Source organism: Chiloscyllium plagiosum, unplaced genomic scaffold (assembly GCF_037043375.1).
Source record: "Chiloscyllium plagiosum isolate Xiang-an unplaced genomic scaffold, Cpla_swu_hap1 HiC_scaffold_29, whole genome shotgun sequence".
NCBI lineage: Eukaryota > Metazoa > Chordata > Chondrichthyes > Orectolobiformes > Hemiscylliidae > Chiloscyllium > Chiloscyllium plagiosum.
The window spans coordinates 863480-887012 of NW_028270167.1; the positions used below are offsets into that span (position 1 = coordinate 863480).

The 23533-nt window shown below is 54.8% G+C and overlaps 1 protein-coding gene across 1 annotated transcript in view; it reads left to right on the forward strand.

Annotated features, from left to right (window-relative positions):
- The window catches only part of LOC122540533 (myelin protein zero-like protein 2), a 32335-nt gene extending 12861 nt beyond the window's left edge, over positions 1 to 19474 (forward strand). Inside the window, exons 3-6 of the mRNA XM_087976275.1 lie at positions 369 to 579; positions 11049 to 11226; positions 15651 to 15740; positions 16884 to 19474. Coding sequence (XP_087832401.1) covers positions 369 to 579; positions 11049 to 11226; positions 15651 to 15723 — 462 coding nt within the window. The 3' untranslated portion in view covers positions 15724 to 15740; positions 16884 to 19474. The remainder of the gene's footprint in view (positions 1 to 368; positions 580 to 11048; positions 11227 to 15650; positions 15741 to 16883) is intronic.
- Positions 19475 to 23533: the final 4059 nt, after the last annotated feature.

A 23533-nucleotide genomic window follows, 5' to 3' on the forward strand; every position in this document is an offset into this window, starting at 1 on the left:
TCGTTAATGTATAAAGTGAGAAGTTGTGGTCCCTGCACTGAGCCTTGAATTCCTAGCTCCTGACCTGCTCCTACAGCCACTATGATTATTTGGCTGGTCCAATTCAATTTCTCAACAATGGTAGCCCCAGGATGTTGGTAGTGGAGGATCCAATCTTTCCAACAAGCTGCAGTTTTCAATCTGGCAATGTTCGTGTAAATCTCCTCTGACATTTTTGTAGAGCAATAAGGTCCTTCCACCACAGGGTTAGATACAGAATAAAGCTTCCTCTACACTGTCCTTATCAAACACTCCCAGGACAGGGACAGTTCCATACACAAAGCTGGAGTGAAGTGTGAATGCTGTAAAAGCCTCTCCCTTACACACAGGTCTTTTACTATCACGAGGAGCCATTTCCACCTACTGGAGGTCGCTTTAAGGATCGTATATCCTGGTCTGGCAACATTTGGAAAAAGGATGGATCGATCACGATCAGTAATCTGCAATTCACAGACAATGGAACTTTTTTGTGCAGTGTGAAGAATCCCCCAGATGTACATGGTGTCGCTGGAGAAATCAAACTGAGTGTTGTCCATAAAGGTTTGTTGAAGTTGTTGAGATGGCAAAGGGCTCCTACAGCTGGTTTTATTCAGCAATATCTCAGCTGTGGGATTCACATCACAATTACAAAATGAAAATTGGCATTTAAATACTACCTTCCACCATTTCTGAGCTTCCAAATGTTTTATATCCAGTGGAGTATTTTAACATTGTAACCACTGTTGCTGTGTGGGAGCGACATTTACAACTGGCAAAATATTCCTACAAGTACATATGTGATAATTATCTTTAACCTTGGTTTAATATTGTTGCTTGGAGTTAAATATTGGCCAAGGTCTCCAGAAAGAAGCTGCTGCTCAGATTTGGAACAGTACCATGGAGATTTTATCTTGGATTTTACCTGAGGAGACAGCTCAGTCCTCCACTTAACAACTGAACAAAAAGGCAATAATTCCGACAGTGTGGCACTCCCTTGGCACTGTCCCTCCGACAGTGTGGCACTCCCTCGGCGCTGACCCTCCGACAGTGCGGCACTCCCTCGGCGCTGACCCTCCGACAGTGCGGCACTCCCTCGGCACTGACCCTCCGACAGTGCGGCACTCCCTCGGCACTGACCCTCCGACAGTGCGGCACTCCCTCGGCACTGACCCTCCGACAGTGCGGCGCTCCCTCGGCACTGACCCTCCGACAGTGCGGCGCTCCCTCGGCGCTGACCCTCCGACAGTGCGGCACTCCCTCGGCGCTGACCCTCCGACAGTGCGGCACTCCCTCAGTGCTGACCCTCCGACAGTGCGGCACTCCCTCAGCGCTGACCCTCCGACAGTGCGGCACTCCCTCAGCGCTGACCCTCCGACAGTGCGGCACTCCCTCAGCGCTGACCCTCCGACAGTGCGGCACTCCCTCAGCGCTGACCCTCCGACAGTGCGGCACTCCCTCAGCGCTGACCCTCCGACAGTGCGGCACTCCCTCAGCGCTGACCCTCCGACAGTGCGGCACTCCCTCAGCGCTGACCCTCCGACAGTGCGGCACTCCCTCAGCGCTGACCCTCCGACAGTGCGGCACTCCCTCAGCGCTGACCCTCCGACAGTGCGGCACTCCCTCAGCACTGACCCTCCGACAGTGCGGTGCTGACCCTCCGACAGTGCGGCACTCCCTCAGCGCTGACCCTCCGACAGTGCGGCACTCCCTCGGCGCTGACCCTCCGACAGTGCGGCACTCCCTCGGCGCTGACCCTCCGACAGTGCGGCACTCCCTCGGCGCTGACCCTCCGACAGTGCGGCACTCCCTCGGCACTGACCCTCCGACAGTGCGGCACTCCCTCGGCACTGACCCTCCGACAGTGCAGTGCTGACCCTCCGACAGTGCGGCACTCCCTCGGCACTGACCCTCCGACAGTGCGGCGCTGACCCTCCGACAGTGCGGCACTCCCTCGGCGCTGACCCTCCGACAGTGCGGCACTCCCTCGGCGCTGACCCTCCGACAGTGCGGCACTCCCTCGGCGCTGACCCTCCGACAGTGCGGCACTCCCTCGGCGCTGACCCTCCGACAGTGCGGCACTCCCTCGGCGCTGACCCTCCGACAGTGCGGCACTCCCTCGGCGCTGACCCTCCGACAGTGCGGCACTCCCTCGGCGCTGACCCTCCGACAGTGCGGCACTCCCTCGGCGCTGACCCTCCGACAGTGCGGTGCTGACCCTCCGACAGTGCGGCACTCCCTCGGCACTGACCCTCCGACAGTGCGGCACTCCCTCGGCACTGACCCTCCGACAGTGCGGCACTCCCTCGGCACTGACCCTCCGACAGTGCGGCACTCCCTCGGCACTGACCCTCCGACAGTGCGGCGCTGACCCTCCGACAGTGCGGCACTCCCTCAGCGCTGACCCTCCGACAGTGCGGCACTCCCTCAGCGCTGACCCTCCGACAGTGCGGCACTCCCTCAGCACTGACCCTCCGACAGTGCGGCACTCCCTCAGCACTGACCCTCCGACAGTGCGGCACTCCCTCAGCACTGACCCTCCGACAGTGCGGCACTCCCTCAGCACTGACCCTCCGACAGTGCGGTGCTGACCCTCCGACAGTGCGGCACTCCCTCGGCACTGACCCTCCGACAGTGCGGTGCTGACCCTCCGACAGTGCGGCACTCCCTCAGCGCTGACCCTCCGACAGTGCGGTGCTGACCCTCCGACAGTGCGGCACTCCCTCGGCGCTGACCCTCCGACAGTGCGGCACTCCCTCGGCGCTGACCCTCCGACAGTGCGGCACTCCCTCGGCGCTGACCCTCCGACAGTGCGGCACTCCCTCGGCGCTGACCCTCCGACAGTGCGGTGCTGACCCTCCGACAGTGCGGCACTCCCTCAGCACTGACCCTCCGACAGTGCGGCACTCCCTCAGCACTGACCCTCCGACAGTGCGGCACTCCCTCGGCACTGACCCTCCGACAGTGCGGCACTCCCTCGGCACTGACCCTCCGACAGTGCGGCACTCCCTCGGCACTGACCCTCCGACAGTGCGGTGCTGACCCTCCGACAGTGCGGCACTCCCTCAGCACTGACCCTCCGACAGTGCGGCACTCCCTCAGCGCTGACCCTCCGACAGTGCGGCACTCCCTCAGCACTGACCCTCCGACAGTGCGGCACTCCCTCAGCACTGACCCTCCGACAGTGCGGCACTCCCTCAGCACTGACCCTCCGACAGTGCGGCACTCCCTCAGCACTGACCCTCCGACAGTGCGGTGCTGACCCTCCGACAGTGCGGCACTCCCTCGGCACTGACCCTCCGACAGTGCGGTGCTGACCCTCCGACAGTGCGGCACTCCCTCAGCGCTGACCCTCCGACAGTGCGGTGCTGACCCTCCGACAGTGCGGCACTCCCTCGGCGCTGACCCTCCGACAGTGCGGCACTCCCTCGGCGCTGACCCTCCGACAGTGCGGCACTCCCTCGGCGCTGACCCTCCGACAGTGCGGCGCTCCCTCGGCACTGACCCACCGACAGTGCGGCGCTCCCTCGGCACTGACCCACCGACAGTGCGGCGCTACCTCGGCACTGACCCACCGACAGTGCGGCGCTCCCTCGGCACTGACCCACCGACAGTGCGGCGCTCCCTCGGCGCTGACCCACCGACAGTGCGGCGCTCCCTCGGCGCTGACCCACCGACAGTGCGGCACTCCCTCGGCGCTGACCCTCCGACAGTGCGGCACTCCCTCGGCGCTGACCCTCCGACAGTGCGGCACTCCCTCGGCGCTGACCCTCCGACAGTGCGGCACTCCCTCGGCACTGACCCTCCGACAGTGCGGTGCTGACCCTCTGACAGTGCGGCACTCCCTCAGCACTGACCCTCCGACAGTGCGGCACTCCCTCAGCACTGACCCTCCGACAGTGCGGTGCTGGCCCTCCGACAGTGCGGCACTCCCTCGGCACTGACCCTCCGACAGTGCGGTGCTGACCCTCCGACAGTGCGGCACTCCCTCGGCACTGACCCTCCGACAGTGCGGCACTCCCTCGGCGCTGACCCTCCGACAGTGCGGCACTCCCTCGGCGCTGACCCTCCGACAGTGCGGCACTCCCTCGGCACTGACCCTCCGACAGTGCGGTGCTGACCCTCCGACAGTGCGGCACGCCCTCAGCACTGACCCTCCGACAGTGCGACACTCCCTCAGCACTGACCCTCCGACAGTGCGGTGCTGACCCTCCGACAGTGCGGCACTCCCTCGGCACTGACCCTCCGACAGTGCGGTGCTGACCCTCCGACAGTGCGGCACTCCCTCAGCGCTGACCCTCCGACAGTGCGGCACTCCCTCAGCGCTGACCCTCCGACAGTGCGGCACTCCCTCAGCGCTGACCCTCCGACAGTGCGGCACTCCCTCAGCGCTGACCCTCCGACAGTGCGGCACTCCCTCAGCGCTGACCCTCCGACAGTGCGGCACTCCCTCAGCGCTGACCCTCCGACAGTGCGGCACTCCCTCAGCGCTGACCCTCCGACAGTGCGGCACTCCCTCGGCGCTGACCCTCCGACAGTGCGGCACTCCCTCGGCGCTGACCCTCCGACAGTGCGGCACTCCCTCGGCGCTGACCCTCCGACAGTGCGGCACTCCCTCGGCGCTGACCCTCCGACAGTGCGGCACTCCCTCGGCGCTGACCCTCCGACAGTGCGGCACTCCCTCGGCGCTGACCCTCCGACAGTGCGGCACTCCCTCGGCGCTGACCCTCCGACAGTGCGGCACTCCCTCGGCGCTGACCCTCCGACAGTGCGGCACTCCCTCGGCGCTGACCCTCCGACAGTGCGGCACTCCCTCGGCGCTGACCCTCCGACAGTGCGGCACTCCCTCGGCGCTGACCCTCCGACAGTGCGGTGCTGACCCTCCGACAGTGCGGCACTCCCTCAGCGCTGACCCTCCGACAGTGCGGCACTCCCTCAGCGCTGACCCTCCGACAGTGCGGCACTCCCTCAGCACTGACCCTCCGACAGTGCGGCACTCCCTCAGCACTGACCCTCCGACAGTGCGGTGCTGACCCTCCGACAGTGCGGCACTCCCTCGGCACTGACCCTCCGACAGTGCGGTGCTGACCCTCCGACAGTGCGGCACTCCCTCGGCGCTGACCCTCCGACAGTGCGGCACTCCCTCGGCGCTGACCCTCCGACAGTGCGGCACTCCCTCGGCGCTGACCCTCCGACAGTGCGGCACTCCCTCGGCGCTGACCCTCCGACAGTGCGGCACTCCCTCGGCGCTGACCCTCCGACAGTGCGGCACTCCCTCGGCGCTGACCCTCCGACAGTGCGGCACTCCCTCGGCGCTGACCCTCCGACAGTGCGGCACTCCCTCGGCGCTGACCCTCCGACAGTGCGGCACTCCCTCGGCGCTGACCCTCCGACAGTGCGGTGCTGACGCTCCGACAGTGCGGCACTCCCTCAGCGCTGACCCTCCGACAGTGCGGCACTCCCTCAGCGCTGACCCTCCGACAGTGCGGCACTCCCTCAGCGCTGACCCTCCGACAGTGCGGCACTCCCTCAGCACTGACCCTCCGACAGTGCGGCACTCCCTCAGCACTGACCCTCCGACAGTGCGGCACTCCCTCAGCACTGACCCTCCGACAGTGCGGTGCTGACCCTCCGACAGTGCGGCACTCCCTCGGCACTGACCCTCCGACAGTGCGGTGCTGACCCTCCGACAGTGCGGCACTCCCTCGGCGCTGACCCTCCGACAGTGCGGCACTCCCTCGGCGCTGACCCTCCGACAGTGCGGCACTCCCTCGGCGCTGACCCTCCGACAGTGCGGCACTCCCTCGGCGCTGACCCTCCGACAGTGCGGCACTCCCTCGGCGCTGACCCTCCGACAGTGCGGCACTCCCTCGGCGCTGACCCTCCGACAGTGCGGCACTCCCTCGGCGCTGACCCTCCGACAGTGCGGCACTCCCTCGGCGCTGACCCTCCGACAGTGCGGCACTCCCTCGGCGCTGACCCTCCGACAGTGCGGCACTCCCTCGGCGCTGACCCTCCGACAGTGCGGCACTCCCTCGGCGCTGACCCTCCGACAGTGCGGCACTCCCTCGGCGCTGACCCTCCGACAGTGCGGCACTCCCTCGGCGCTGACCCTCCGACAGTGCGGCACTCCCTCGGCGCTGACCCTCCGACAGTGCGGCACTCCCTCGGCGCTGACCCTCCGACAGTGCGGCACTCCCTCGGCGCTGACCCTCCGACAGTGCGGCACTCCCTCGGCGCTGACCCTCCGACAGTGCGGCACTCCCTCGGCGCTGACCCTCCGACAGTGCGGCACTCCCTCGGCGCTGACCCTCCGACAGTGCGGCACTCCCTCGGCGCTGACCCTCCGACAGTGCGGCACTCCCTCGGCGCTGACCCTCCCACAGTGCGGCACTCCCTCGGCGCTGACCCTCCGACAGTGCGGCACTCCCTCAGCACTGACCCTCCGACAGTGCGGTGCTGACCCTCCGACAGTGCGGCACTCCCTCGGCACTGACCCTCCGACAGTGCGGTGCTGACCCTCCGACAGTGCGGCACTCCCTCAGCGCTGACCCTCCGACAGTGCGGCACTCCCTCGGCACTGACCCTCCGACAGTGCGGTGCTGACCCTCCGACAGTGCGGCGCTCCCTCGGCACTGACCCACCGACAGTGCGGCGCTCCCTCGGCACTGACCCACCGACAGTGCGGCGCTCCCTCGGCACTGACCCACCGACAGTGCGGCGCTCCCTCGGCACTGACCCACCGACAGTGCGGCGCTCCCTCGGCACTGACCCACCGACAGTGCGGCGCTCCCTCGGCACTGACCCACCGACAGTGCGGCGCTCCCTCGGCACTGACCCACCGACAGTGCGGCGCTCCCTCGGCACTGACCCACCGACAGTGCGGCGCTCCCTCGGCACTGACCCACCGACAGTGCGGCGCTGACCCTCCGACAGTGCGGCACTCCCTCGGCACTGACCCTCCGACAGTGCGGCGCTGACCCTCCGACAGTGCGGCACTCCCTCGGCGCTGACCCTCCGACAGTGCGGCACTCCCTCGGCGCTGACCCTCCGACAGTGCGGCACTCCCTCGGCGCTGACCCTCCGACAGTGCGGCACTCCCTCGGCGCTGACCCTCCGACAGTGCGGCACTCCCTCGGCGCTGACCCTCCGACAGTGCGGCACTCCCTCGGCGCTGACCCTCCGACAGTGCGGCACTCCCTCGGCGCCGACCCTCCGACAGTGCGGCACTCCCTCGGCGCCGACCCTCCGACAGTGCGGCACTCCCTCGGCGCTGACCCTCCGACAGTGCGGCACTCCCTCGGCGCTGACCCTCCGACAGTGCGGCACTCCCTCGGCGCTGACCCTCCGACAGTGCGGCACTCCCTCGGCGCTGACCCTCCGACAGTGCGGCGCTGACCCTCCGACAGTGCGGCACTCCCTCAGCACTGACCCTCCGACAGTGCGGTGCTGACCCTCCGACAGTGCGGCACTCCCTCAGCGCTGACCCTCCGACAGTGCGGCGCTCCCTCAGCGCTGACCCTCCGACAGTGCGGCGCTCCCTCGGCGCTGACCCTCCGACAGTGCGGCGCTCCCTCGGCGCTGACCCACCGACAGTGCGGCGCTCCCTCGGCACTGACCCACCGACAGTGCGGCGCTCCCTCGGCACTGACCCACCGACAGTGCGGCGCTCCCTCGGCACTGACCCACCGACAGTGCGGCGCTCCCTCGGCGCTGACCCACCGACAGTGCGGCGCTCCCTCGGCGCTGACCCACCGACAGTGCGGCGCTCCCTCGGCACTGACCCTCCGACAGTGCGGCGCTCCCTCGGCGCTGACCCACCGACAGTGCGGCACTCCCTCGGCGCTGACCCTCCGACAGTGCGGCACTCCCTCGGCGCTGACCCTCCGACAGTGCGGCACTCCCTCGGCACTGACCCTCCGACAGTGCGGTGCTGACCCTCCGACAGTGCGGCACTCCCTCAGCACTGACCCTCCGACAGTGCGGCACTCCCTCAGCACTGACCCTCCGACAGTGCGGTGCTGGCCCTCCGACAGTGCGGCACTCCCTCGGCACTGACCCTCCGACAGTGCGGTGCTGACCCTCCGACAGTGCGGCACTCCCTCGGCACTGACCCACCGACAGTGCGGCGCTCCCTCGGCGCTGACCCTCCGACAGTGCGGCACTCCCTCGGCGCTGACCCTCCGACAGTGCGGCACTCCCTCGGCGCTGACCCTCCGACAGTGCGGCACTCCCTCGGCACTGACCCTCCGACAGTGCGGTGCTGACCCTCCGACAGTGCGGCACTCCCTCAGCACTGACCCTCCGACAGTGCGACACTCCCTCAGCACTGACCCTCCGACAGTGCGGTGCTGACCCTCCGACAGTGCGGCACTCCCTCGGCACTGACCCTCCGACAGTGCGGTGCTGACCCTCCGACAGTGCGGCACTCCCTCAGCGCTGACCCTCCGACAGTGCGGCACTCCCTCAGCGCTGACCCTCCGACAGTGCGGCACTCCCTCAGCGCTGACCCTCCGACAGTGCGGCACTTCCTCAGCGCTGACCCTCCGACAGTGCGGCACTCCCTCGGCGCTGACCCTCCGACAGTGCGGCACTCCCTCGGCGCTGACCCTCCGACAGTGCGGCACTCCCTCGGCGCTGACCCTCCGACAGTGCGGCACTCCCTCGGCGCTGACCCTCCGACAGTGCGGCACTCCCTCGGCGCTGACCCTCCGACAGTGCGGCACTCCCTCGGCGCTGACCCTCCGACAGTGCGGCACTCCCTCGGCGCTGACCCTCCGACAGTGCGGCACTCCCTCGGCGCTGACCCTCCGACAGTGCGGCACTCCCTCGGCACTGACCCTCCGACAGTGCGGCACTCCCTCGGCACTGACCCTCCGACAGTGCGGCACTCCCTCGGCACTGACCCTCCGACAGTGCGGCACTCCCTCGGCACTGACCCTCCGACAGTGCGGCACTCCCTCGGCACTGACCCTCCGACAGTGCGGCACTCCCTCGGCACTGACCCTCCGACAGTGCGGTGCTGACCCTCCGACAGTGCGGCACTCCCTCAGCGCTGACCCTCCGACAGTGCGGCACTCCCTCAGCGCTGACCCTCCGACAGTGCGGCACTCCCTCAGCGCTGACCCTCCGACAGTGCGGCACTCCCTCAGCACTGACCCTCCGACAGTGCGGTGCTGACCCTCCGACAGTGCGGCACTCCCTCGGCACTGACCCTCCGACAGTGCGGTGCTGACCCTCCGACAGTGCGGCACTCCCTCGGCGCTGACCCTCCGACAGTGCGGCACTCCCTCGGCGCTGACCCTCCGACAGTGCGGCACTCCCTCGGCGCTGACCCTCCGACAGTGCGGCACTCCCTCGGCGCTGACCCTCCGACAGTGCGGCACTCCCTCGGCGCTGACCCTCCGACAGTGCGGCACTCCCTCGGCGCTGACCCTCCGACAGTGCGGCACTCCCTCGGCGCTGACCCTCCGACAGTGCGGCACTCCCTCGGCGCTGACCCTCCGACAGTGCGGCACTCCCTCGGCGCTGACCCTCCGACAGTGCGGTGCTGACCCTCCGACAGTGCGGCACTCCCTCAGCGCTGACCCTCCGACAGTGCGGCACTCCCTCAGCGCTGACCCTCCGACAGTGCGGCACTCCCTCAGCACTGACCCTCCGACAGTGCGGCACTCCCTCAGCACTGACCCTCCGACAGTGCGGCACTCCCTCAGCACTGACCCTCCGACAGTGCGGTGCTGACCCTCCGACAGTGCGGCACTCCCTCGGCACTGACCCTCCGACAGTGCGGTGCTGACCCTCCGACAGTGCGGCACTCCCTCAGCGCTGACCCTCCGACAGTGCGGCACTCCCTCGGCACTGACCCTCCGACAGTGCGGTGCTGACCCTCCGACAGTGCGGCGCTCCCTCGGCACTGACCCACCGACAGTGCGGCGCTCCCTCGGCACTGACCCACCGACAGTGCGGCGCTCCCTCGGCACTGACCCACCGACAGTGCGGCGCTCCCTCGGCACTGACCCACCGACAGTGCGGCGCTCCCTCGGCACTGACCCACCGACAGTGCGGCGCTCCCTCGGCACTGACCCACCGACAGTGCGGCGCTCCCTCGGCACTGACCCACCGACAGTGCGGCGCTCCCTCGGCACTGACCCACCGACAGTGCGGCGCTCCCTCGGCACTGACCCACCGACAGTGCGGCGCTCCCTCGGCACTGACCCACCGACAGTGCGGCGCTCCCTCGGCACTGACCCTCCGACAGTGCGGTGCTGACCCTCCGACATTGCGGCGCTCCCTCGGCACTGACCCTCCGACAGTGCGGTGCTGACCCTCCGACAGTGCGGTGCTCCCTCTGTCCTGCCAAGATTATTGTCCTGAATATCTGAAGGAGAGACGTAGATCACCATCTCGGTCAGTGATTGTCTCGTCCAGCAACACCGAGCACCCAGCACCTTTCCTTAAACCTGATCCTTTATACATTTCCTCATAAGGACAATTAATGAAATGAAAAGTGAATGTGTCTGAGCCCAGAGTCCTGACCTGTCTTCCTTGTCCCCTCTACAGACCCTCCCCAGCCTCTCTGCTCCCCCTCTCCTCTGCCCCACTCTCTATATCCCTGCCTCCTTGGCTATGATTGGATCTCTTTCTAGGAGATCATTGCAAAGTGCTGTGAAACCTCGTTGTTTTTGGTTCTATGGTCCCCGGTGTAATGTGTGTGTGGGCGTGATAGTGACCTGTGTAACTGTTGGGGAGCCTTGACTGATCACACCCTCAAGATCCCTGTCTCCAACAATTTCCGTGGCTCATCCTGTCACCTGGCTACCCCACCCTTGATTTGAGGATGGATACTGGGATCTTTCTGTGCTGTTGGGGAGTGAGATATTGCTCAGTTGCTGGGTTTAACCTCTCTCTCTCTCTCTCTCTCTCTCTCTCTCTCTCTCTCTCTCTCTCTCTCTCTCTCTCTCTCTCTCTCTCTCTCTCTCTCTCTCTCTCTCTCTCTCTCTCTCTCCTCTCTCTCCCCATGTTTCATGTTGCAGTCACGTACTCTGAGATGATGATCCTGGGGATTGTGATTGGCTGTGCCACTGGCCTGGTCGTGCTGATTGTTATTGCTGTAGTTGGTGTTCAACTTCTCCGTAAGAACCAGGCGCAGCAGGAGGAGGAAGAGATGGAGTATGTGGAGGAGAAGGAACTCAATTACGAACATCAGAACGGGTAAGGAGGGGGATGTTGTAAGGGGTTGGTACTGTGGAAGGAACATTAACCTTTTTTTTCCTCTTTATTGCTGTGGGTAGGAAGCTCCACAAAGGAAGTGAAGCTCAGAGAGAGCAGGGGCCTCTCTACTTCACCTTCCCACCACCCCTTCCCCACCCCACTCCACCCTACCTACTTCCCCCAATTTCCCCCTTGGGCCTCTGACCTAAGGAAAGATACCCTGGCTTGGAGAAGGTTCACTTGGCTGGTAGTAGTTACGGAGAGATACTCTGATGAGGAGGGGTTGAGTAGATTAGGCCTGTCCTTTATGGAATGTAGAAGAATGTGAGATGACCTGATTGAAACATACGAGAAGGGTATAGGGACAGTGTTGAGGATGAAGGCTGCAGAAGGATTGGATGACTACCAGAGATGGAATATAATATGGGAAAGTGTGACATTATACATTTTGATAGGAAGATTAGGACCCAAGTGCACAGCCTCATAGTAAAGGGAAAACCCTTTAGAACAAAGGTAAGGAGAAAGTTCTTCAGCCAGAGAGCGGTGAGTCTATGGAATTCATTGCCTCAGAACGCTGTGGAGGCCAGGTCATTGAGTATATTTAAGACTGAGATAGATAGGTTCTTGGATTGTCAATGGGATCAAAAGTTACAGGGAGAAACAAGGAGAATGGGATTAAGAACAGACTCAAAGGGCCAAATGGTCTAATTCCTGCTCTTATAACCTTAAGAATAAAGGTGTAGATTATTTTCTAAATGGGGTGAGGCTTTGGAAACCTGAAGCACAAAGAGATTTGGGAGTTCTCGTTTAGGACACTCAAGTTTAACATGCAGCTTCAGTTGGCAGCCAGGAAGGCAAATACAATGTTGGCATTTATTTCAAGGAGGCTAGAATACAAGATCAGGAATGTACTGCTGAGGCTACATAGCACTTTGGTTAGGCTGCATTTGGTGTACAGTGAGCGGTTTTGTTCCCTGTATCTAAGGAAGGATGTGATGGCCTTGGAGGGGGTTAAGAGGAAGTTTGTAAGAATGATCCCAGGGATAAAGGGCTCACCATATGAGGAGTGGTTGAGGACTCTAGGTCTGTGCCCTGTGGAGTTTAGAAGGATATTGTGGGGGGGGTGGGGTAGGCGGATGGAATCTGATTGAAACTTACAGAATACTGAGAGGCCTGGGTAGAGTGGACGTGGAGAAGATGTTTCCACCAGTAGGAGAGATTAGGACCCGAGGGCACAGCCTCAGGGTGAAGGGACAACCGTTTAGAATTGAGATGAGGGGGAATTTCTTCAGCCAGAGGGTGGGGAATCTGTTGGACTCATTGCTGCAGAGAGCAGTGGAGGCTAAGTCAGTGTGTGTATTTGTGACAGAGATAGATAGGTTCTTGATGAGTGAGGAGATCAAAGGTTACAGGGAGAAAGCAAGAGAATGAGAAAGATATCAACCACAATTGGGTCTGCTCCACCATTCAATGGCCTAATTCTGCTCCTATATCCCATAGTCCAAGATTCTTTAAGGTAGGTGTGGACAGACTGGTTTCCCCAGAGGGAACAATCTCAGAATGAGGGGTCGCAAATTTAAGACAGATGAGGAGGGGAGTGAATGTGGGGAATTCTTTACCACAGAGGGCTGTGGAGGCTGGGTGATTCAGTGTATTTAGATCTGAGAGAGACAGGTTTGTAATCAGTAAATAAACTGAGGGTTATGGAGGAAAAGCAGGAAAGTGGAGTTAGGAACATCAGCTCAGCCACGATATTATTGGATGATGGAGCAGGCTCGATAGGCCGAATGGACTACATCTGCATCCTGCATTCCCAAATTCCTCCGCCTCCGCCGCATCCGTTCCCAGGAGGATCAGTTCCACCACAGAACACACCAGATGGCCTCCTTCTTTAAAGACTGCAATTTCCCCTCTCATGTGGTTGATGCTCTCCAGTGCATCTCCTCCACTTCCCATACTTCTGCCCTCAAACCCCACCCCTCCAATCGCAACAAGGACAGAACCCCCTTGGTCCTCACCTTCCACCCCACCACCCTCCGGATACATCGCATCATCCTCCACTCTTTCTGCCACTAACAAACGGACCCCACGACCGGAGATCTATTTCTCTCCCTATTCTTATCCACATTCCGTAAAGACCATTCCCTCCACAACTACCTTGTCAGATCCACACCCCCCACCCTCCCCTCCCAGCACCTTCCCCTGCCACCCTCAGGAATTGCAAAACTTGCACCCCCCCCACCAACCTCGCCTCTGTCCAAGGCCCCAAAGGAGCCTTCCACTTCCGCCAGAGTTTCAGCCTTCCATTCCACACGTCATTTACTGTATCCGTCGCTTCTGATGAGGTCTCCTCTACACTGGGGAGACAGGGACGCCTCCTTGAAGAGCGCTTCAGAGAACATCTTCAGGACATGTGCAAAACAACCCCACCACTCCATGGCCGAACACTTCAACTCCCCCTGCCACTCTGCTGAGGACGTGCAGGTCCTGGACCACCTCCATCGCCAAACCCTAACCACCCGATGCCTGGAGGAAGAACACCTCATCTTCCACCATGGGACCCTCCAACCACACGGGATTATTGTGGATATCACCAGTTTCCTCATTTCCCCTCTCCCCACCTTATCCCAGATCCAACTTCCAACTCAACACCACCCTCCTGACCTGTCCGACCTGTCCATTTTCCTTCCCATTTGTCTGTTCTGTCCTCCTCTCTGACTTATCACCTTCTCCCTCACCTTCATCGTGCTCTCAGCTACGTTCCCCTCCCCAAGCCTCACCCCCCCTTTCCATTGGCTGACAAGCCCCCTTCCTGATGAAGGGCTTGTGCCCGAAATGTTGATTCTCCAGCTCCTCAATGTTGCCTGACCTGCTGTGCTTTTCCAGCACCACACATCTGCAGTCCTCACTTTCTCCCTCAATAGGCCGAATGGCCTATTTCTGATCCTATGCTTTCTGGTCTTAATCACCAGGCCAACCAATCAGAAATCGATCTCCTCCAAATATGGAGCTGTCAGAGTCTCTGACAGATGGCTCCATCACTCACAGGCAGATTCTAGCATTTACTTGCTGCAGAAAGGCCCACTCGGAGGTGGAGGTGATTTGGGGGGGTGTCAGGGTGTAAGGAGTGTGAAGTGGGAGGGTTGGGTAGCTGGGGTTGGGAGTTGTAAGGGGGTGTCAGGGTGTAAAGAGTGTGAAGTGGGAGGGTTGGGTAGCTGGAGTTGGGAGTTGGAGGGGGTGAGGCTGCAAAGTGAGAGAGACTGGTCTGAACAACGGAATAATCAGTTAACTGGAGAACTGAATCTTTTACAAATGAATGTGGAATCACTAGCTTAAGTCTGCAGGAGTTCAGAAGCTGCTACCTGCAGTTACTTGCAGTACATGCAGTTGACATTGTCGATTGGATAATTTAAAATTTATGTTTGTTATCTGATCACAATTTCCCAAATCATGGAATGGTGCAGGGACTAAGTCAGAGGTAGACATTAAAATGTAATCTCACCAGTATATGTTTTTGGAGCTGGTTTTTTGTGTGTCAAAGTGAATGTTGGGTTTTCTTTAAAGTATTTGTTGCTAATTTATGTCAGTTCTTTTGGACCAATTTATATATAATGCTGTCTGAGAAAATAATGTTTTCTTTGTATTGACAGCTTTAGGTTTAATAGCAAGCTCCTAATTGAGGATATTGATGAATCCTTCTCACCTGGTTTCAATTTGTATCCAAATTTCAATCTGTCATCAGAAATATAGAAGCTACAAAATTTAAAAGGCATTTGGATGTATGTATGATTGATTTATTTATCGTCACTCGTACCGACGTACAGTGAAAAGCTTTGTTTATGAGCATTACAGACAGATGATAGTAAGGAAGGATGTACAGAACAAAACATTTTGACGGAGGCATACAGGTAACATTGCACAGGGCATACAAGAGATCAACGTTAGCAAGGTCAGTATTATTTGAGGCTAGACAGTCCATTCAATAGTCTAATAATGGCCAGGAAGAAGCTGTCCCTGAACCTATTGGTGCATGTGCTCAGTGTCCTGTATCTTCTGCCTGATGGAAGAGGTTGTAGAAGATCATTGCTGGGATGCAAGGCGTAGAAAGGGTTTAAGAGTGTTATGGGCCAAATGCTAGCAAATGAGACTAGATTAATTTAGGATATCAGTGTGGGCAAATTGGACTGAAGGGTCTATTTCCATGCTGTATAGCTCTGAGTCTACTGTTGCTACATGATTGCTGAGGGAATGAGAATGAAAATCGATAAGTAGTGCTCAGGGAAATCTCAAGAGGGAACTTTCAAAATAACGTGATCTCACTGACCCCAAAGCCACCAGCCTAAGCTCCGTATTCTGTGCCACAGTCATTTCATGAATGAGGATCTCAGCTCTCCGACCCTCACCTTCATCTCCCTCTGTTGCAGGATGGAACTGCAGAAATCAGACTATGAACCGGAGCCTCTGATGGAAGGATCGGAGACAGCAGCAGTCTCCTGACAAACCGCACCAGAAAGGTACCTGACTCAATGTAAAAACTACGTTCTAGCGACAAACATTCCCCTCCCCGTGGCTCAGTCATTGTACACTCTGTGATGGAATGGTTCTGGGTTCGGGATCCATTCTAGAGAGTCAAATACAAAATTTAGGCTAATACTTTCAAAGGGAGCGCCGCACTGTCGGAGGGTCAGGGCTGAGGGAGTGGACACTGTCGGAGGGTCAGTGCTGAGGGAGTGCCACACTGTCGGAGGGTCAGTGCTGAGGGAGTGCCGCACTGTCGGAGGGTCAGTGCTGAGGGAGTGCCGCACTGTCGGAGGGTCAGTGCTGAGGGAGTGCCGCACTGTCGGAGGGTCAGTGCTGAGGGAGTGCCGCACTGTCGGAGGGTCAGTGCTGAGGGAGTGCCGCACTGTCGGAGGGTCAGTGCTGAGGGAGTGCCACGCCGTCGGAGGGTCAGCGCTGAGGGAGTGCCGCACTGTCGGAGGGTCAGTGCTGAGGGAGTGCCGCACTCTCGGAGGGTCAGCGCTGAGGGAGTGCCGCGCCGTCGGAGGGTCAGCGCTGAGGGAACACCGCACTGTTGGAGGGTCAGTGCTGAGGGAACACAGCGCTGCTTGTCCTGGGTTCCTCTCCCGGTTCCTGCCCAGTTGCTGAGATTGGATTCTGTGGTTGGAGTGGAGTTTTGGCCTTCACAGGCAAAATGCAACTTGAAGAAAAGTTTAGTCTTTGGAGCAGCAGGAAGTGGGAGAGATGTGAAAATCCTAATGAGTGCAGGCATGAAGGTTGTGTGTAGAGTGCAAACATGAAGAATGTTGATTCACATCAAATAGACACTGCTGCTGGGGTCATCCCTAATTGCCCTTGAGAAGGTGGTGGTGGTGAGTTCCTTTCTTGAACCACTGCATTGCTTGAGGTACAAGTGCACACAGTGCTGTTAGGGAGGGAATTCTAGCATTTTGACCCAGAGACTGTGAAAGAATGATGATATATTTCCAAGTCAGGATGGTGAGTGACTTGGGAGGGGAATATGCGCAGAGTGGTGTTCCTGCTGTCCTGGGAGAACAGAGTTTGTTGCTAGGTCAATGTGATTGTGCTGGAGGCAATAATAAAGCTACAATTCAGTCAGGCTGTTTGTTGTGAAATCTAAAATGTATTTTACTTTCCAGGTCAATTTCTGAACCAAGTTTGATTTTAACAAGAGAAGAAGCAAAATTCTAAAACCGAACCACACATCTCTTTACCTGTTGTAGAGAGAGAGAGAGCATTTCAGATTCCATTTCCCTTCTGTTCTTTACTGTTTTGATGAAGCTCATGATGTTGCACACACTGGATTCTGTGTAGATTTCACAGTCTAACCCCAATCTACAGCAGCTCAACATGAGTGTAAACCACGGACTGTCAATATTTATTGGTAAATCTATGGAGAAAATCAGGGAGTGCAGTTGTTATGATCCAGATCAAATCCCTACAGTGTGGAAATAGGCTCTTCGGCCTGAAGGTTAAATTCCATCAGGTCAGTTTAAAAAATTTAATTTGCTTTTAGTAAATTTGGAAATAAAGAGCTGGCCTCGGAACCGTGAAACAATAACCCAATTGGAAAAGCCCAACTTGCCAATTCATGTCCTTTAGGGAAGGAAACCTGCAAATGTCACTCAGTCTGGGTGATGCATGACTCTAGAGCTATACCAACGTGATTCCCTCATGATGCCCCTCCTACAAGTGACCGACAGAGGAACTGCATTTGGACTGCAATGTTTAAGAAAGCAGCCTATCACCCACATTCTGAGAATTAGATATTTATAAAGTTCCAGATTGGGAGATTTACGTCACGATGTGAATTGTACCAAGAGCAAACTTTCACTTCCTTCCTCTGCATCTTTCTATCCAATTTTCTTTTTTTTCAATTTATTTTCTTCAACTCGGTCTCTTCTGGAGGTAGGTATTGGCTGAGGATTGTTTGTTGCTCTGAGTCTTCACCCTGCTGTAGCTTCCCATCCCTTGTGCAGAGCCTAAATTACTGGATCCTCCTCCTGCCATTCCATGTCACAGTGCACAGGACGCAACATTAAAATATTTTCCAAACTTCCACTGATATAGGCCGAGCCTGTCCAACCTTTCCTCCGAAAGTAACCCACCCATTTCTGGGCATTAATTTAGTAAACCTTCTCTGAAATACTGCCAACAAATTTGCATATTTCTGTAAATAAGCCCTTGACAGTACACGGTACTCTCCAATGCCCTGTATAACTTAAGCATAACCTTCCTAATTTTGCATTTGATTTGTCTTGCAATAAACTGTAATGTTCTTGAGTTTTGAGAAGATGTTCTTATTGTAATGTTCTTATTAGCTTCATACTTACTTGCTGTACCTGCATACTAACCAATATACTTCATGCTCTAGGCCATCCAGATCCCTGTGCACCTCACAGCTCTGCAATCTCTGTTTAGAAAGTATGCTTCCTTTTTATTTTTCCTGCTAAAATAGACCTTTCACATTTACCATATCATGTTCCATTTGCCAGATCCTTGCCTGCTCACTTAACCTCTCAATGCCCTTTTTAGCCTCCTTATGTCATCTTTGTTTTCTTTCTTACCTGTTCTTTGTGTCATCAACAAATTTATCTCCATTCAATTCCTTCCATCAGTTTATTTATAGAAATTATAAACAGTTGAGTTTGCAGCACTGACCCCAGTGGCACACCATCTTACCAACCAGAAAATAACCCATTTATACCCAATATCTGCTTCCTGTTAGCCAGCCAATCTTATATCTATGCCAATATGTTACCCTCTACATAGTGAGCATTTCTTTCTTAAATAACCTTTGATGTGGCACTTTATCAAATGCCACTTGGAATTCTAATTATAGTACATCCACTAGCGCCCTGTTCCATTGCACATTACTGCCTCCAAGAACTCTAATGAATTAGTTAAACATAACTTTTCTTCCTTCGAACCATGTTTACTTTGCCTGATTACCTTGAATTTTTCTATGTGCTCTGACACAACGTATTTAATAATAGCTTCCAGTATCTTCCCTATGGTGGATGGTATAAATACACCAATTATCTCACTGGCCATTTCTTCCAAAGCCCACAGGATGAAGTCCATCAGGACTTGGGGTCTTGTCAATCTCCACCTTCAATGATTTGCTCACTTCTCTTGTGATGGCAATTTTCTAGAGTTCATGCCTCCGTTCCAGTTTGTGATTCATTTCTAGGATGTTACTGATGCCAAATACTTGTTGATTCATTGCCATCTCTTTATTCACCATTATTCATTTTGTTAACTTGTTTCCATTTTAAATATCTATAAAAGCTCTTGGGTGTTTTTAAAAAATTAAAGCTAGCTTTCTCTCATACTCTAACTTACTCTTACTTATGAATTGTTTGTCAGCATCCTTTGCTATGCTGTATATTCGGATCCGGATCCCAAGAAAGGTTCATCAGTAATGAGGGTATGGCTGTTTGTTAGATAGGTTGCCAAATGTCTTTTATAAATATTTTCTAAAAATAATTTAGGTTGCTGTTTATTCTTTCTTTGTGTTAATGCTGAGGGAGGTGAGGGATCAGGTGTCAGTGTTAAAGGATGTGCATTGAAAAGTGAGATTTCTGTAAATATTGAACTGTTTTATTTTCAAATAATCCAGAGAATTTTATACGTGTAAAAGATTTGTACTATTTTTATTCAAATGCTATGACTTTGCTATGTATTATATAATAGGCACATTTACAATAAAAACATTTGTAAAAGTAAATTACATTTTAACACAAGCTCTAGGATTTTTTTTTATCTTAAATTGGCATTCATTGAGTTACCTGTCCCATTGGTAAAGAACTGAACTGAACTGAACCTTGGCTGGAGGATAAATTGGAGCTGAAAATGTGTTGCTGGAAAAGTGCAGCAGGTCAGGCAGCATCCAAGGAACAGGAGAACCGACGTGTTGGGCATGAGCCCTTCTTCAGGAATTGTTTGAGAATGTGGCTGAAGATTCTGGGCAGAGGAGATGACCTGGGGTGTGCAGTGAGAGAGGGACTCACTGAGATCCTTGTAGAGGGAGGAAGAGAGCTTCTTCAAGGAAGGCATCCTTGCAAGAGGATTCGCAGTAGGTTAAAATCTTCCAGGAGAAAGTGAGGTCTGCAGATGCTGGAGATCAGAGCTGAAAATGTGTTGCTGGAAAAGCGCAGCAGGTCAGGCAGCATCCAAGGAACAGGAGAATCAACGTTTCAGGCATGAGCCCTTCTTCAGGAGGCAGCATTTGAGGGGGGCAGGGGTTCAATGCAGCCCCACCAGCACTGGGACCCCTATCATTGGCTGAAGGGCTTGGGCCATTATAATTGGGACAAATTTGAGAGGAACAGTGGGTTGACCTGGAATTCTCTCCCCACTGGACATGAGTGCCACTGGCAAGACTAGTATTTGTTGCCTCATCCCAAATTGCCCCAGGATTGCATTTCATAGCATTGCACCTGATTCTTCAGCACCCTGAGAGTCTGGAGTTGCATGTTGGCTACGTGACATCCTTCCTTAAAGGAAATTAGTGAACAAGATGGGCTATTAACAAAAGTTTTATTTATTTGTGGGATGTGGATGTTGCTGGCTGGCCAGTATTTTGCCCTTGAGAAGGTGAGGGTGAGTTGCCTTCTTGAACCGCTGTAGTCCATTTGACCCACCACACCATTATAGGGAATTCCAGAATACCAATGACAGTGAAAGAACAGCAATATATTTCCAAGTCAGGATGGGGAGTGGCTTGAAGGGAACTGCAGGTAGAGGTGTCCATGTATCTGCTGCCTTTATTGCTAATTTTATGGTCATTGTTACTGACACACACTTTTCAACTTGATATTTTTATTTATTGAATTTAAATTTCCTCCAGCTATAATGGTGGTATTCGAACCAGTGGCCCCAGGGTATTAGCCGGGATCTCTGGATTGTTAATTGAGTGACATTCCCACTGCAATCTCCCAAAAGCAGGGGTTTATGGGCTGAATAGTCTCCAGGGTCAGAAGATTCTGTGAACCAACCTGGTTGATGCCAAAGTGGAAAATAAGTCAATCGCCTTTTTGTTTAGATTATTTCTGATTTTTGTATTCTCAGCACATCTCAGATCAAATCCCAGACCGCAGGGATTTTGATGAACATAGAACATAGAACAATACAGCACAGAACAGGCCCTTCGGCCCACGATGTTGTGCCAAACATTTGTCCTAGCTTAAGCACCCATCCATGTACCTAACCAATTGCCGCTTAAAGGTCACCAAAGATTCTGACTCTACTACTCCCACAGGCAGCGCATTCCATGTCCCCACCACTCTCTGGGTAAAGAACCCACCCCTGACATCTCCCCTATACCTTCCACCCTTCACCTTAAATTTATGTCCCCTTGTAACACTCTGTTGTACCCGGGGGAAACGTTTCTGACTGTCTACTCTATCTATTCCTCTGATCATCTTATAAACCTCTATCAAGTCACCCCTCATCCTTCGCCATTCCAATGAGAAAAGGCCTAGCACTCTCAACCTATCCTCGTACGACCTATTCTCCATTCCAGGCAACATCCTGGTAAATCTTCTCTGCACCCTCTCCAAAGCTTCCACATCTTTCCTAAAGTGAGGCGACCAGAACTGCACACAGTATTCCAAATGTGGCCTAACCAAAGTCCTGTACAGTTGCAACATCACTTCACGACTCTTGAATTCAATCCCTCTGCTAATGGATTGGATGAATGGATGAAGTCATGAAGTTCAGTGAGAAAGCTTTTAATCTGAACTTTCTGTTTACTGATTATAGGTGTCCCTCAACAGAAAGAGAGAGACGTGTGTTTTTACAGCATATTCACAACCACAGGGCATTGGAAAATATTTTCTCTTTTAAGAGTTTAATCTTATGATAGCAAATTTACAGACATCACCTGTTAAACGTAGTCAGCATCTACAAATAGCAACACCCTGTTCCTTGGGTTAAACCAGTATCATCAGCACCCTGAGCTCTGTAGTATGAAACAATGAGACACTGACAAGCAATATAAACAACATATTTTTCAAAAAAACAAAAATTACACTACTGTTACAAAGATTTTCACAAAAATCCCTCCTCAAATCTGTCATCTTTCATATTGTAACATTATCACAAACTGTCCACTTATGTTCCAATGTGACCAGTTATCAATTTTACTTTAATCAAAATCATTCAGTGAATTAACTTTAATCAGTGAAATTCAGTGAAATTAGTAATTTTCAAGGAATATGGGAGATACAATTATTCCAATCCTTGGTTTGTGAATAATTCCATAGTTTGGAGACACCTATTCATTGCATGGTCTGCTGCTCTCATTTGGAAGATGTCAGTAACGTGAGGAAAACTGCAAGGCAAAGTTTGGCCAATTTCTTAAAAGTGTCCGGCGTAAACAGCTTTTGCTTATAAATGTTGTCTTGTTTGTAGTTGGCAGTATTGTTGCTGAAGGCCCAGCTACACACCAAGGAGAACATTATAAGACCAAAAGATATAGGAGCAGAGTGAGGCCATTCAGCCCATCAAGGCAGCTCACCATTCAGTTATGGCTAATATGTTTCTCAACCTCATTTTCCTGTCTTCTTGCTGTAACTTTTACTTATCAAGAATCTATCTATCTCTGTCTTAAATATACTCAATACTGGACTATTGTGCAACTGGTTTATTTGGAAATACTAGCTTTCAGAGCGCTGCTCCTTCGTCACTCAATGACTAGGTCTCCACAGCCTCTGTGACAATGAGTTCCACAGATTAATCACCTTCTGGCTGAAGAAAATTCTACTCATCTCTGTTCTAAGGGATTGACCCTTCACTCGGAGGCTGTGCTTACCACTAATGAAAACAACTTCTCTACGTCCACTCCATCCAGGCCTCTCTGTATTCTGTAAGTTTCAATCAGATCCCTCTTCATCCTTCTGAAATCTATTAGATTACAGACAAAGTCCTTTATCCCTGGGATCACTTTTGTAAACCTCCTGTGGACCCCATCCAACACCAGTACATCCTTCCTTCTTTACACAGCCCAAAATTGCTCACACCATACCAAATGCAGTCTGACCAGAGTCTTATACAGCTTCAGCAGTATTCTCCTGACTTTGTATCCTAGCCTTTCATCAGAAAAGCAACTTGGAGCTGATCACAATCCTTTAAGGAGTCAGACATGGCATTGGTTAAAGCTTTTATGTAAAGAACTGCACTTTCAACATTGCAGCACTATCTCAGTACTGCACAATATCTGTTTGCACAATACAGCAGCCCCTCAGTACTGCACAATGTCTACTTGGATCTATGCTCTCTGAGAGTTGATGAAACAAACTTTAGACTGAGGCAAGAGTTCTACAAACTCAGCCAGGATCATCGCAATTTACTTAATCCTTCTGTTAAATCTTATCATATCAAAACCTTAAGTAAGATATTTTTGAGACAAAACTAGAGCTTGACGATTTAGGAGTGACCTCAGAAAGTACTTTCACACAAAGGGCTGTGGAAATCAGAACCAATAATGGTTGGCCAAGGTGGAGAACCAGATACATATCAGGAACATGGAACTAAATTTCACAACAGGAACTGCAGTGATAATCTTAGAGTGACATCTTGAGCTGTCTGAGACTAAGTAACAGGATTCTGGATCAGTGGTGCTGGAAGAGCACAGCAATTCAGGCAGCATCCGAGGACAGGCAAAATCGACGTTTCGGGCAAAAGCCCTTCATCAGGAATAAAAAGTAACAGCAGATTAGGAAGATGAAAGATTAATGTGAGACGAGAGGAGACTGGAGCTGCTCCACTTGTATGAGCTTACCTG